This window comes from Pseudoliparis swirei, chromosome 4 (genome assembly GCF_029220125.1).
Source record: "Pseudoliparis swirei isolate HS2019 ecotype Mariana Trench chromosome 4, NWPU_hadal_v1, whole genome shotgun sequence".
In the NCBI taxonomy this organism is placed as follows: Eukaryota; Metazoa; Chordata; class Actinopteri; order Perciformes; family Liparidae; genus Pseudoliparis; species Pseudoliparis swirei.
This window is the reverse complement of record NC_079391.1, coordinates 34,224,705-34,241,179: the sequence shown is the minus strand read 5'-3', so window position 1 is coordinate 34,241,179 and position 16,475 is coordinate 34,224,705. Positions and strand designations below refer to the sequence as shown.

The window sequence follows — 16,475 nt, the reverse complement described above, 5'->3', positions numbered from 1 at the left end:
ATATAGAAGAAATATATTCATAAATAATAACAAATTACAGGATTCAAACATGAGAGTGCAATCTGATTCTAGTTTAAACATGTTTTATTCTTATTATCACCACCTATTCATTAATATAAGTATTATTATTCCGTATCTCTGATGTTTTGATGGTGTATGTCAGTGTCAGTTGGGTTGCTAAAGTGTCTGTGTGTCTATTCATCTTGTTACTAATATATACTGTCATATATATATATATATATATGTATATATATATATACATATATATATATATGTATATATATATATATATAACCTAACACACGATGGCGGTGCTAGGTTCAAATGAGATCCTGAGATTCAGAAAGTTAGAATGAAAAGTATTCTCTGTGTTCTGCAGCTCTTCAGGACCCCAACTCCGACACACAGGAGCTCATCACTGGCAGAGGGAATGTGGAGACTCCTGTTCCTCACAGGGGGCGGAGCCTGAGTTCCGTCTCACGGTGACGTCACTGTTTAGGACGACCGGGGAAGTCGTGGAAGAGCTCTGCAAACTTATTTTGAAGAGCTGAAACTTCAATTAGTATCGCAGAAGAAAATACAAGCAGAGAAAGTATATATACTTCTATACATACTTCTATACAACCAGAGGACGTCACCGTGACTTGTTGACGGCCCATACGGAACAACACCACTGAAACTTCTATACAACCAGAGGAGTCGCCCCCTGGTGGTCGGGGGAGAGAATGCAGCTTTAACACATGAAGCATAGACTTCTATACAACCAGAGGAGTCGCCCCCTGGTGGTCAGGAGAGATAATGCAGCTTTAACACATGAAGCATAGACTTCTATACAACCAGAGGATTCGCCCCCTGGTGGTCAGGAGAGAGAATGCAGCTTTAACACATGAAGCATAGACTTCTATACAACCAGAGGAGTCGCCCCCTGGTGGTCAGGAGAGAGAATGCAGCTCTAACACATGAAGCATAGACTTCTATACAACCAGAGGAGTCGCCCCCCTGGTGGTCAGGAGAGAGAATGCAGCTCTAACACATGAAGCATAGACTTCTATACAACCAGAGGAGTCGCCCCCTGGTGGTCAGGAGAAAGAATGCAGCTTTAACACATGAAGCATAGACTTCTATACAACCAGAGGAGTCGCCCCCTGGTGGTCAGAGTTTGTAGATATTCATGAGGGAATGTCAGGAGAAAGAGTTTTTAATATGACCTCACCCTAAAAGTTCGATGAAAGGCCCGATTTAAACTAGTTATAAACTCTTCTAAAGTGTAGAAACTTGGGGAGTTATCTTAATGAGCTCCCACAACACTTCTCATGCAGCGCATCCTGAAAGGCAGCATTCCACGGCTTCATTCCTCCTCCTCCTCCTCCTCCTCCTCACCTGAACACACGTCAGTGAGGACAGAGCATCGATGAAGCGGAGCAGCTGAAGCAGGTGAGTGCTCCTGCTCCTCAGGGAGGGAGACGCTTCTTTATTGGTTTCTGTAACTTGTGTTGATTAGTTTGCATAGAGAGACATTTCTATTGGTCGGCATGCTCTCCGGGGTCCTATTGGCCCTGAAGGCATCGCAGCGTCTCCATTAGCAGTCAGGATGAGAAACCAGGAACAGATCAAAGGATGACAAAAAATACTATTAACTTACTTAAAAAGTAAAATTCCTAGAATAGTAAATCCTAGTGTGGTCACTTCTATAGCTCACCGTGTACACAGAGGAGCCGCCGGGACAGGTCACGTGGTTCTTTGTGCTGACGGTGAAACCCGAAGTAACACAGAGCAGCTATTTGTGGGAGGAGCCTGAGTCTTCAGGAATGTCAGCGTGTTCTGCTGCATTCCTGCTCTGAGCACACACACACACACACACACACACACACACACAAACACACACACACACACAAACACACACACACACACACACAAACACACACACACAAACACACACACACACGCACACACACCTGTGAGGGTCCTTTTGGGGTCTGATGTTATATGTTCAGTCATGAAATGTATTCCCATAACACTGATGTTTTCTCTTGTTTCTTTTCTATACATATATACATATATATATACATATATATGCATATATATGTATATATACATATATATGTATATATATAATATATATCTGTATATATATATAATATATATATATGTATATATATATGTATATATATAATATATATCTGTATATATATAATATATATCTGTATATCTATAATATATCTGTTTATATAATATATATATATGTATATATCTGTGTATATATATATATCTGTATATAAATACAAAATATATCTGTATATATATTATATATATGTATATATAATATATATATAATATATATATCTGTATATATATATATAATATATATATATAAATATATATATCTGTATATATATATGTATATATATATATATATAATATATATATATATATATAATATATATCTGTATATATATAATATATATATCTGTATGTATATATATATTATATATATATATATATACAGTGTTCTGACCCGCAGGTCTCCGGCGGAGCTGCAGGTGAGCGATGGAGCTGAAGGTGTGGGTGGAGGGCGTGGCCAGGGTGGTGTGCGGCCTATCGATGAACACTTCCTGCCACGACGTCGTCATCGCTCTGGCCAAGTCGCTCGGTGAGTTTCCCAAATTTCATTTTGACAGAAAGACAATTTATTTTTCATTTATATTTTTGATTTATATTTTAAACACTTTACGACAAAACCTCACAGAACAACTTTACTCTACGACATTAGCAATAATCATTATATATAAACATATATATATATATATACTGTCCACAACCTCCACCCATCTGTCTGTTGTGGACAGACTGTTGGGTGGAGGCCCAGCTGAATGTCTGATCAGCATACAGCTTTGGCTCCATCCTTAACGTGATGGGGAACAGCACCGGGCCCAGGACGGGGCCCTGGGGCACACCTGTGGAGGTGGAGAGGTGGAGAGGTGAAGCTGAAACAGCTCCAACAGGAAGTGACTGGACGTTGATCCGTTCTTCTCCTCTCCCGCTCACTTCTTCATGGCTTCTCGTGTGTTTTCAACTCTTGACTTGAGGCTTGGTGTGAGAACCATCCCGCCATGCTAGGACCCCAACATGCTGCGGCTAGCACAAGGCAGACGGAGCTCCGCCCCCTTCATCCATCTGCTCTGTGTGCAGGCCAGACGGGCCGCTACATCCTCCTGGTGAAGCTGCCCGGCCAGGAGAGGCAGCTGGTGGCGACCGACCGGCCCCTGCAGCACCTGAGCCGGCTGGGCCCGCTGGCCTCGGAGGTCCGCTTCGTCCTGCGGAGGACCGGGCCGAGCCGCGGGGGGGGGGCCGCGCCCGGCCCGCCGGAGCCGCATGGGGCTGTCGCCGGACCGGGTTCCCCCGCGCGCCCCAAGAGGACTAGACCGAGCCGGGCCCGGTCTCCGTCGCCCGGGGCCTCCCCGGAGCCCCGAGGGTCCCCCGACCCGGACCCTCTGAACTGCCCCAAGGAGGAGGCCTTCAGGCAGGTTCTGCAGCAGCACAGGAGGCTGCAGGAGCTGCAGGTCCAGCTCCGGTCCCTGCAGAGGGAGACCGAGGTCTGGGAGCGGCCGGCCCACGTCGCTGCCGGTCCGGCTCGGGTCTCCGAGGGGGCCCCGGAGGCCCCGGAGGCCCTGGAGCAGCGGCTCAGGCACAACGAGGAAGACCTGATGCAGCGCCATCGGTGGGAGGAAGAGTTCCGGGCCGAGGCGGACAGAGAACCGGGTAAGCTCCGCCCCCTTTGGGTCGTTCCTGTGTAAAAAGCAGACGCGTAACCACGGCAACCAACAGGTCTGACCGGGCGGCTCCAGCAGCTGCACTCGTCCACGGAGGCCCACGGGCACCGGATCCAGGAGCTCCACGCTCGGGCCGCGCAGCTGGAGCAGGAGCTGCAGCGGGCGGAGGAGGAGGCGCTGAGGCCTCTGGAGGAGGAGCTGCAGCAGCGGCAGCGGCAGGCGGACGACCTGCAGGAGGCGCTGTCCGGGACGCAGAGGGACCTGCAGAGGAAGGAGGAGGAGCTGCAGGTATGAGCGTCTGTGGGCTCGGGGTCACGGGGTCACGCGAGGCAGGAGGAGCTGACGAGCTGCTGCCGCCTCCAGGGCCGCCGGGAGGAGGTGCAGGAGCTGGACAAGGAGCTGAGACAGTGTAAGCTGCAGCACTTTATCCTGCAGAGCGGGGGTCCCCCGCCGGACCGCTCCCTCAGCAAGGCTGCGCTCGAGGAGTTCTGTACGTCATCACATGGTTTGGGGAAGGAGACGCTGCGTGAGAGTGCTCTGCTTTCCGGTGTTCAGTGAACGCACCAGGAGGCAGAGGAGTTCAGCTCCTCTGGTTTTTACCTTCTCAGATCAGAATTAAAGAAGGAAATCATAAAAAGATCAGAAAGACCGAACTAACGATGAATGATTAAAGAAACTCGATGTCTGAACCTCAAACCTTCTCTGTTTCCACCGCAGGACATCCACAGCTGGACGTGAAACGTGTGTGTGTGTGTGTGTATGTGTGTGTGAGTGTGTGTGTGAGCCAATCATTGGCTGTTTCTCTGTAAAAAAAAATGTCAAGACTCCATTAAATGAAATTTTTTATTTTTTAAATATTTCCGACTGTAACATAAAGTCTGTTTTTGTAATCCGTTGCATGTCTCTTATTTGTATTAGTATAAACATATATAAATATAGAGAGAGAATTGAATATATATATATATATCATTTAATTATATATATATTTTTTAATTATATGTCTATGTTTATTGTTTAAATTATATTTTTATATATTTTATGTAGACAGGAAGTCACAGTAAGGACCGGCATGTAGACAGGAAGTCACAGTGAGGACCGGCATGTAGACAGGAAGTCACAGTGAGGACCGGCATGTAGACAGGAAGTCACAGTGAGGACCGGCATGTAGACAGGAAGTCACAGTGAGGACCGGCATGTAGACAGGAAGTCACAGTGAGGACTAGCATGTAGACAGGAAGTCACAGTGAGGACTAACATGTAGACAGGAAGTCACAGTGAGGACTAACATGTAGACAGGAAGTCACAGTGAGGACAAACATGTAGACAGGAAGTCACAGTGAGGACAAACATGTAGACAGGAAGTCACAGTGAGGACTAGCATGTAGACAGGAAGTCACAGTGAGGACTAACATGTAGACAGGAAGTCACAGTGAGGACCGGCATGTAGACAGGAAGTCACAGTGAGGACTAACATGTAGACAGGAAGTCACTGAGCAAGGATCAAAGGAGCAATCTCAAGGTCTCTCTGTGCCCCACATATTGATTCATGTGCAATGTTATAAACAACAATTAATCAAATTATACGAAAAAAGGTTATATATAGTATTTTATAATTGGTCAATTGAAAATGTACTGTTTTCTAGAATATATATATATTTGTATTATATATATAATACAAATATATAATGGAGTTTTCTAGTAAATTATATAGATCTATTTGTGTTATATATATATATATATATATATAATGTAAATATATAAGATACCTGGACAATTATTTAAATTATATATATATGTATTATATATATATATAATTGAATTTGAAAACTCTATTTTAAATATACCATTATAAAATATTATATATAACCTGTTTCGTATTATTTGATTTAATTGTTGATTAATTAAAGTTGTTTTTATTATGTATATATATATATATATATACATAATAAAAACAACTTAATTCTCTTGGCAGTAGCATTGTCGGAAGGGGTCTGTTAATAATGTTTTCCTCACTGTAGTTATTGTGCATATGTGAAAACAACCAAAGTGATCGGCACTTGGCTGTTTCGTCGACACCGGAAGCGAGAGGCGGGTTCTCCTCTTGGTGTTTGTTTCCTCTTTGAGAGGCTAACTGCCTCCTGTGGGGAGTCACATAGTGACTCCTAAAGGTCGTCACGGCTTCATAAGTCTCACAGCTTCAGCCTAGCTTCAGGCTTTTATATAAAAACCGACATAATTACACAAATAACCCAAAAGACGTGTTTCTTTCGGAACCTGTCATCGCGACCGCAGTGCGCACGCGCGGCTTCGCTTCCAGTTCGTCTGTTGACAAACGTGACCGATGCCCGTCTCTGCTCGCGACTCCGCGTCTCCACGGGACCGCGTGCACGCTGCGAGGCTCCGGGAGGACCTGCATGACGTCGTGAGTCCGGTAAGAGCTAAATGAACCGGGTTCAGGGAACGCGCGATGGCTAAAGCCATCAGGTGGGCAGAGACGAAGAAGTTAGCATGTAGCGAGCTAGCCGGTGTCAAACACGACGTCCCGAGCCTCCACTTCCGGGTAACGCGGCGCTGCGGCACGTTACACCTGCGCCACCTGGACGCCACGAACACCTTTTAGCCCGGGAAACGACTCGGGGAGAGAGTTCATGCGTGACGTCAGCGTCTCAAACCCCCCATGTTCTTCATCCCGCGTGAGAGGACCAGTTAGACCCCCCCCCCCCCCCCCCGTGTCACGTGGGTCGGACTGGTTCAACAAGATGAATGGATATGGTCACGTAGCAGCCTGTCAGGGTGATGACGTCAGGCCTCAGGTCGTGGCAGAAGACACCTGGTTTACATACATGGAGCTACACCTGGTTTATATACATGGAGCTACACCTGGTTTATATACATGGAGCTACACCTGGTTTACAGACATGGAGCTACACCTGGTTTATATACATGGAGCTACACCTGGTTTACAAACATGGAGCTACACCTGGTTTATATACATGGAGCTACACCTGGTTTATATACATGGAGCTACACCTGGTTTACAGACATGGAGCTACACCTGGTTTACATACATGGAGCTACACCTGGTTTATATACATGGAGCTACACCTGGTTTACATACATGGAGCTACACCTGGTTTACATACATGGAGCTACACCTGGTTTACATACATGGAGCTACACCTGGTTTATATACATGGAGCTACACCTGGTTTACAGACATGGAGCTACACCTGGTTTATATACATGGAGCTACACCTGGTTTACAGACATGGAGCTACACCTGGTTTACAGACATGGAGCTACACCTGGTTTATATACATGGAGCTACACCTGGTTTACATACATGGAGCTACACCTGGTTTACATACATGGAGCTACACCTGGTTTACATACATGGAGCTACACCTGGTTTATATACATGGAGCTACACCTGGTTTACAGACATGGAGCTACACCTGGTTTACATACATGGAGCTACACCTGGTTTATATACATGGAGCTACACCTGGTTTACATACATGGAGCTACACCTGGTTTATATACATGGAGCTACACCTGGTTTACAGACATGGAGCTACACCTGGTTTATATACATGGAGCTACACCTGGTTTACATACATGGAGCTACACCTGGTTTATATACATGGAGCTACACCTGGTTTATATACATGGAGCTACACCTGGTTTACATACATGGAGCTACACCTGGTTTATATACATGGAGCTACACCTGGTTTATATACATGGAGCTACACCTGGTTTACATACATGGAGCTACACCTGGTTTACATACATGGAGCTACACCTGGTTTATATACATGGAGCTACACCTGGTTTATATACATGGAGCTACACCTGGTTTACATACATGGAGCTACACCTGGTTTACATACATGGAGCTACACCTGGTTTATATACATGGAGCTACACCTGGTTTATATACATGGAGCTACACCTGGTTTACATACATGGAGCTACACCTGGTTTATATACATGGAGCTACACCTGGTTTATATACATGGAGCTACACCTGGTTTACATACATGGAGCTACACCTGGTTTATATACATGGAGCTACACCTGGTTTATATACATGGAGCTACACCTGGTTTATATACATGGAGCTACACCTGGTTTACATACATGGAGCTACACCTGGTTTATATACATGGAGCTACACCTGGTTTACATACATGGAGCTACACCTGGTTTACATACATGGAGCTACACCTGGTTTATATACATGGAGCTACACCTGGTTTATATACATGGAGCTACACCTGGTTTACATACATGGAGCTACACCTGGTTTACATACATGGAGCTACACCTGGTTTATATACATGGAGCTACACCTGGTTTACAAACATGGAGCTACACCTGGTTTACATACATGGAGCTACACCTGGTTTATATACATGGAGCTACACCTGGTTTATATACATGGAGCTACACCTGGTTTATATACATGGAGCTACACCTGGTTTACATACATGGAGCTACACCTGGTTTACATACATGGAGCTACACCTGGTTTACATACATGGAGCTACACCTGGTTTACATACATGGAGCTACACCTGGTTTACATACATGGAGCTACACCTGGTTTACATACATGGAGCTACACCTGGTTTATATACATGGAGCTACACCTGGTTTACAAACATGGAGCTACACCTGGTTTACATACATGGAGCTACACCTGGTTTACATACATGGAGCTACACCTGGTTTACAAACATGGAGCTACACCTGGTTTACATACATGGAGCTACACCTGGTTTACATACATGGAGCTACACCTGGTTTACATACATGGAGCTACACCTGGTTTACATACATGGAGCTACACCTGGTTTACATACATGGAGCTACACCTGGTTTATATACATGGAGCTACACCTGGTTTACAAACATGGAGCTACACCTGGTTTACAAACATGGAGCTACACCTGGTTTACATACATGGAGCTACACCTGGTTTACAGACATGGAGCTACACCTGGTTTACATACATGGAGCTACACCTGGTTTACATACATGGAGCTACACCTGGTTTACAACATGGAGCACACCCACACACACACCTGGTTTACACACATGGAGCTACACCTGGTTTACACACATGGAGCTACACCTGGTTTACATACATGGAGCTACACCTGGTTTACATACATGGAGCTACACCTGGTTTATTTCATGGACACACCTGTGTTTACATACATGACACCTACATCTTGAATCTTGAAACCTGGTTTACAAACATGGAGCTACACCTGGTTTACAAACATGGAGCTACACCTGGTTTACATACATGGAGCTACACCTGGTTTATATACATGGAGCTACACCTGGTTTATATACATGGAGCTACACCTGGTTTACAAACATGGAGCTACACCTGGTTTACATACATGGAGCTACACCTGGTTTCTATACATGGAGCTACACCTGGTTTACATACATGGAGCTACACCTGGTTTACAAACATGGAGCTACACCTGGTTTACATACATGGAGCTACACCTGGTTTACAAACATGGAGCTACACCTGGTTTACATACATGGAGCTACACCTGGTTTACATACATGGAGCTACACCTGGTTTATATACATGGACCTACACCTGGTTTATAGACATGCAGCTACACCTGGTTTACATACATGCAGCTACACCTGGTTTATATACATTCAAGATTCAAGATTCAAGATGTTTTATTTGTCACATACACACACAGGGTGTGCAGTGAAATGAAAGTGGCAATGCTCAGCAGGAATGTGCAAGGGCAACAAGTACACACTATTTACAAATAAAAAACATCACAATATTTACAGTAAGTGTGTGTGTGTGTGTGTGTGCCTAAGAGGGCAGTTGTGTGGTCTATGGGGTCCTGGTGAGGTCGGAGTTCACAATCCTGATGGCCTGAGGAAAGAAACTCCGCCTCAGTCTCTCTGTTCTTGCAGCGTGATCACGGAGGCGCCTGCCTGACCGCAGCAGCTGAAACAGTCTGTTGTTGGGGTGGTGAGGATCCTTCATGATCCTGCCGGCTCTGGTTCTGCACCTCCTGGTGTACAAGTCCTGCAGGGTGGGAGTGTAGTTCAATAGTGCGCTCAGCCGAACGCACTACTCTCTGCAGAGCCTTCCTGTCCTGAGCGGAGCAGTTGCCAAACCAGGCTGTGATGCTTCCTGTCAGGACGCCTCTACAGCTCCAGAGTAGAAGGACTGAAGGATCCTCTGGGAAACTTTAAATTTCCTCAGCTGCCTGAGGTGGTAGAGGCGCTGCCTTGCCTTTCTCACCAGAGTGTCTGTGTTTGTTGACCATGTCAGATCCTCGGTGATGTGGACTCCCAGGTATTTATACCGCTCACCCTCTCCACAGTAGTCCCGTTAATCCCCAGTGGTGAGTACGTCCTCTGTTGTTGTACCCTCCTAAAGTCCACAATCAGCTCCTTAGTTTTGGTGACATTCATGATGAGGCTGTTGTCCTGGCACCAGAGTGACAGATCAGCAACTTCCTCCAGGTAGGCCTTCTCGCGTTGTCGGAGATCAGGCCCACCACCACTGTGTCATCCGCAAACTTGATGATGGTGTTGAGCTGAACCTGGCCACACAGTCATGTGTGTACAGGGAGTACAGTAGGGGCTGAGGACGCAACCCTGGGGGATCCTGTGTTCAGGGTGAGGGATTTGAGGTGTGTCTGCCCACCCTGACCACCTGTGGCCTGGCGGTCAGGAAGTCCAGGATCCAAGCACACAGGGGGTGTTCAGTCCCAGCTCAATCAGCTTGCCGGCCAGTCTGGAGGGACTATGGTGTTGAAAGCTGAACTATAATCAATGAACAGCAGTCTCACATAGCCCCCTCTGGCTGTCCAGATGAGAGAGTGTGGTGTGCAGTACCTGGGAGACAGCATCATCCGTGGATCTGTTTGGGCGATAAGCAAACTGCAGCGGGTCCATGGAGGAAGGGAGGAAGGCGCAGATGTAGTCCTTTATCAGCCTCTCAAAGCATTTCATGACCACCGAGGTGAGGGCCACCGGTCGGTAGTCATTCATACATGCTGGAGAAGCATTCTTGGGCACAGGGACAATAGTGGATCTCTTGAAGCAGGCGGGGACCACGGACTCAGCCAGGAGAGGTTGAATATTGTGGTGAACACTGGAGCTAGCTGGTTAGCACAGGTCTTCAGTACTCGCCCAGATATGCCATCTGGACCTGCAGCTTTCCTGGTGTTCACCCTCAACAGAGCCCTCCTCACACTGTGCTCGGTCACAGAGAGTGTGTGTTCATCCCCAGCGGTAGAACTCACCTCGGCTACGCTTAACGGTGTTGTTGTTAGCGCGAGCTAGCGCTGTTGTTGCTAGCCTCAAACCGTGCATAAAATGAGTTCAGGTCGTCCGCTAGGGATGGGACGGCACTCACCATCGCGCGGAGTCTGCTCTGGTAGTTTGTGATAGTCCGTAGCCCCTGCCATAGGCGCCTGGTGTCGCGCTGCTCCATCTGTGATTCCACTCTGTCTCGGTACCTCCTTTTGGCCCTTACCGCCCTCCTCAGTCTATAGACCGCTGCCTTGTACTCGCCCATGTTGCCGGATACAAGACCGGAGTTATAGGCAGCAGTACGGGCGTTCACAGCTTCACGGATGGATCTATCAACCCACGGCTTTTGGTTAGGAAAGACCCTAACTTTTACCGTGGAGACGATGGTGTCCGTTAAGCGTTGCTATGAGGCTCATTGCTACTTCCAAACTCGCTGACGCCACTGGAACTGGATTGGATCATGTCCCAGTCGACGATACGTGAGCGTCCTGTAGCTCAGCCTCTGATTGGTCAGACCACCGCTACGTTCCTCGTCACTACCGCTTCCCGCGATCCTTTGTTTATACTCCGGAAGCAGAAAAATGGCGGCATGGTCTGATGTCCCTAAGCGACGGCGAGAGTCAGCCTTGTAAGCTCTCATGAATGGCGATAGCAGTGGTCCAACGTTCTTTCCTCTGGTAGCACACGTAATGTGCTGGTGAAAGTTCGGCATGACTTTTTTTAGGTTTGCCTTGTTAAAGTCCCCAGCCACCACCACAGCCGCGTCGGGATACTTGTTCTGATGCCGACATAACACATCATGTAGGTCCGATAGTGCTACGCCGGTGTCCGCTTGTGGTGGAATGTAGACGGCTGTGGTGATGACCGAGCTGAACTCCCGGGGAAGGTAGAATGGACGGCATGAGATCGCCAGATGTTCCAGGGGGTGCGAGCAGGAACGAGAAAGAGTCTTAATGTTCTTGGGGTCACACCACATGTTGTTTGTCATGAAGCAAACCCTCCACCCTTAGATTTACCAGACTCTTCCGTTCTGTCTGCACGGAAAACAGAGAAGGACTCGGTTGGGCATATGACTCGATCCGCACCAGCGGGTCAGCCAAGTTTCCGCCAGACAAAAGATGTTACAATCCCGCATGTCCCGTTGGAATCTGATCCTTGCCCTAAAATCATCCATCTTATTTTCCAGAGACTGGACGTTAGCAAGAAGGATGCTGGGCAAGGTGGACGGTGGGCATGATCTCTCAGTCTGTTCAATTCGCTCCGTTTCCCTCGATGTTTTCCGTCTTCCCGTAGTAGCGGCTCCACTGTTGTTGTGGTTCGCTCGTACAATCTCTGCCGGCCACGCTGGATCGATGGAAAAAGTGGACAAAAACCCTTGTTTTGCGCAAAAGTTTATGTCCAAAAGTGTGCTGCGGTCGTATGTTGTTAGTGCCGATGTGTTTGTGGCAAAGAAAATATTAAAAATAAACACAAAAACTAAAAGAGCGCACAATCTCCGCGGAGCTGCCGCGACGGCGACTGGACACAGCCGCGCCATCGTGTCCATGGAGCTACACCTGGTTTATAGACATGGAGCTACACCTGGTTTATATACATGGAGCTACACCTGGTTTACAAACATGGAGCTACACCTGGTTTACATACATGGAGCTACACCTGGTTTACATACATGGAGCTACACCTGGTTTATATACATGGAGCTACACCTGGTTTACATACATGGAGCTACACCTGGTTTACATACATGGAGCTACACCTGGTTTACAAACATGGAGCTACACCTGGTTTATATACATGGAGCTACACCTGGTTTACAAACATGGAGCTACACCTGGTTTACATACATGGAGCTACACCTGGTTTACATACATGGAGCTACACCTGGTTTATATACATGGAGCTACACCTGGTTTACAAACATGGAGCTATACCTGGTTTATATACATGGAGCTACACCTGGTTTATATACATGGAGCTACACCTGGTTTATATACATGGAGCTACACCTGGTTTACATACATGGAGCTACACCTGGTTTACATACATGGAGCTACACCTGGTTTACATACATGGAGCTACACCTGGTTTACATACATGGAGCTACACCTGGTTTACATACATGGAGCTACACCTGGTTTACAAACATGGAGCTACACCTGGTTTACATACATGGAGCTACACCTGGTTTACAAACATGGAGCTACACCTGGTTTACATACATGGAGCTACACCTGGTTTACATACATGGAGCTACACCTGGTTTACATACATGGAGCTACACCTGGTTTACAAACATGGAGCTACACCTGGTTTATATACATGGAGCTACACCTGGTTTACAAACATGGAGCTACACCTGGTTTACATACATGGAGCTACACCTGGTTTACATACATGGAGCTACACCTGGTTTACAAACATGGAGCTACACCTGGTTTACATACATGGAGCTACACCTGGTTTACAAACATGGAGCTACACCTGGTTTATATACATGGAGCTACACCTGGTTTACAAACATGGAGCTACACCTGGTTTATATACATGGAGCTACACCTGGTTTATATACATGGAGCTACACCTGGTTTACAAACATGGAGCTACACCTGGTTTATATACATGGAGCTACACCTGGTTTACATACATGGAGCTACACCTGGTTTACATACATGGAGCTACACCTGGTTTACATACATGGAGCTACACCTGGTTTACATACATGGAGCTACACCTGGGTTACATACATGGAGCTACACCTGGTTTACAAACATGGAGCTACACCTGGTTTACATACATGGAGCTACACCGCAAGTTATGTATGTAACTATGGTTCTATGAATCCTTCCTGACCGCCAGAGGCGGTGCTTAGCACTGGATGACTTATACCAACAGAGTCACGAGGAATCCCAAGGAAACTACCTCATATGACTCAAGCAGAGGATCTCGATGGAGAAACACCTGCAATGCATGGAGGGTGTTCCCTTTCGCTCTGTAGTCTGGTGAATGTGCTCAACGATGCCCCTGAGGCTGTTGCATACATATGCACCTATATTCCCTACGGGCATACCTCTCATGGTCGCCAGTGATGTAGGAACACTGTTGGTAGAACACCCTGCTCTGGATGGCAGAGCACGGACGTTCACCACCTATGCACAGGCAATGGCCTCCACTATCTAGTGGAACAGGCACTGTTCTGCAGTGGCATAGCCCTTCTTAGATCCACCCTAACTGACTCGTTATGGTGGTCAAGCTGTGCGGGCTGGACAGGCTGGTTGAGACCCGAGCGTGCCAGCACCTTTGGGGGAAGCCACTGCTTCAGGCCGCAGTGTGACACCCGAGCCATCTGAGTTCCCCTCAGACAAGGCTCATTGACCGACAGGGCGTGGAGCTTGCCTACTTGCTCTGCCGCAGTTATGGCAAGGATGAAAGGTCTTTGCCGACAGCAACCACAGCTCTGCCTCTGCCAAGGGTTTGCAGGAAGGCGAGCATGGGGTGTCCAGTACCACGGGCAAGTATCCTGGAGGAGCCCTCAGGGGGCTTAGGGGACACAGTCGGCCGGGATTGGGATGGCAGATCCCACCATCTAGCTGTGCTAGGGGGTCCCGTATGTCAGCGAGGCGCCGTCTCACAGCGAAGTCTGTGCAGCCAGGGGAACCAAGTCCTGGCTGGACGCAAGGGGGCCACCAGCAAAAGTCGGTGGCCCTGTTGAAGACCCTGAGTAGTTGGCAAGATCAGCGGAAATGTGGGGAACGCTCTGGTTCCGTTCTCCTGGTCGATACCTCGCCCGACAATTGGTCAGGTGAAGGGTTACCGGAGTAAGAAAAGTCAGAAGGGCACGGGAGCTCCGTAGCAGCTCTGCAGCCCTAGAGACCCCTGGAGGTTCAAGTCAACACGTGGTTGAGGCGATGTCTCGCCCAACAAGTACATATTCCCTCCCAAGTATGGCAGGAACTGTTTGAGCGCTAGGTGCATGGCCTGTGGCTCCAGACCCAAGTGTCGCGAATAGACTGTCCTCTGGAAGTCCTGTGCCACCAGACTGCGCCCCACCTTGAGAAGCGGGAGTCTGCTGGCGATCTCCCGGCGGGGCGGACCCCTTCCCTGGGGATACCCTCTGACAGGTATGCTCTGACCCTCTCCGGGGATAGAGCGGAAGGCACCACTGTGACACCTGTCTTGTGCCTGTGGCCCCTGGTGAAGACTGTTAGGCCCTCCATGCGAAGGGCGCAGCGACAGCAGCCCAAGCATTTGCCCGATAGGCAAGGAAAAGAGGATAAAAGACCACTGCCTGCCCCCTCAGAGAGGGGAAGGCTGCAGAGGATGCTGTCCACCTGCTTGAGTGACGGGCAGGCCCACTTAGTGGCTGCATCTAGAGCTACACCAATGAAGGTTATGCTCCGAGAATGGCTCAGGGAGCTCTTTATGTTCACGAAGGCCCAACCGGGCAGCGTGAGAGAGTAAGACAGCTGATGCAACTGTCAATTTACCCGATAGGCAAGAAGAGAGGATAAAAGGCAGCCATCTGCCCCCTCAGAGAGGGGAAGGCTGCAGAGGATGCTGTCCACCTGTCTGAGTGACGGCCAGGCCCACTTAGTGGCTGCATCTAGAGCTACACCAATGAAGGTTATGCTCTGAGAATGGCTCAGACAGTTGTTTGTTCACGAAGGCCCAACCGGGCGGCGTGAGAGAGTGCGAGCAATGCACTGTGTGGCCTTAAATGGGTATGGCACACATATCAGCCAGATCGCCCAGGATGGCAGTATCCTCACGCCCTGGTGATTGCAGGGCGGTAGTAACGCCTATTGTAAAAACTCCTGGGGAAGTCCACATGGAAGAAGCCTGATAATAACGGCTTTGGAAAGCGAAACAGAGCAACCGTCTGTGAAGCATTGTAGGACAGACGTGAGCCGATCTCCTCTGGAGACCACACGAAGGATGTCTGCTGGGCTCAGCCTGAGAAAGTCAAGACGTGGCGCCCCCGAGTCTGCGGGGTGTGGACACGGTCCTGCGAAGACCAGATAACTGCTGCCTGGTCTAACCGGCTTGCACCGTGCGCTGCTGCACCTGTAGAGCAGGTCCCCTGATTTCACTGGGACAGTAGGGAGGTTGTTCCTACATGCCTCCGACAAGGGTGCCTGCGCTGGCCAAACAGCTGGTCTGAACCCTGGAGAGCATTAGGTGCCCAGGTTCTCTTGACGTAAGTGCAAATGCCTGCAGTGCAGCCTCATTGAGGCTGTAGTCAAGTATGACATAGGAGGGGGAGTTGCCGTGTAGTAAGCACGGTAAAATGGTCACCTGAGAACAGACTGGGCTCGAGGGCACCGGTCAACCCAGGGCTCCAGACTGCGACCAAATGGTCGCATTTTGCGCCTAAAATTAGACACAGTG

General features: G+C 48.1%; 2 protein-coding genes across 5 annotated transcripts in view; both read left to right on the top strand.

Annotated features, from left to right (window-relative positions):
• The first annotated feature begins 2,513 nt into the window (after positions 1 to 2,513).
• Positions 2,514 to 4,651, top strand: LOC130193031 (ras association domain-containing protein 7-like). 4 transcript variants are annotated; one of them, XM_056413342.1, is made up of 5 exons: positions 2,514 to 2,650; positions 3,190 to 3,759; positions 3,826 to 4,058; positions 4,134 to 4,179; positions 4,488 to 4,651. In XM_056413342.1, coding segments are annotated over exons 1-5 (954 nt in total). In that variant the 5' UTR covers positions 2,514 to 2,547; the 3' UTR covers positions 4,490 to 4,651. The 4 variants fall into 4 exon arrangements, with proteins under 4 accessions (XP_056269317.1, XP_056269316.1, XP_056269318.1 ...); XM_056413341.1 differs by having other exon boundaries at positions 4,134 to 4,260; XM_056413343.1 differs by lacking the exon at positions 4,134 to 4,179.
• Positions 4,652 to 5,972: 1,321 nt separating this feature from the next.
• The window catches only part of si:ch211-220f16.2 (golgin subfamily B member 1), a 44,977-nt gene continuing 34,474 nt past the window's right edge, over positions 5,973 to 16,475 (top strand). Inside the window, 1 exon segment of the mRNA XM_056413389.1 lies at positions 5,973 to 6,201. The gene's annotated coding sequence lies outside the window, so the exon portion shown is untranslated.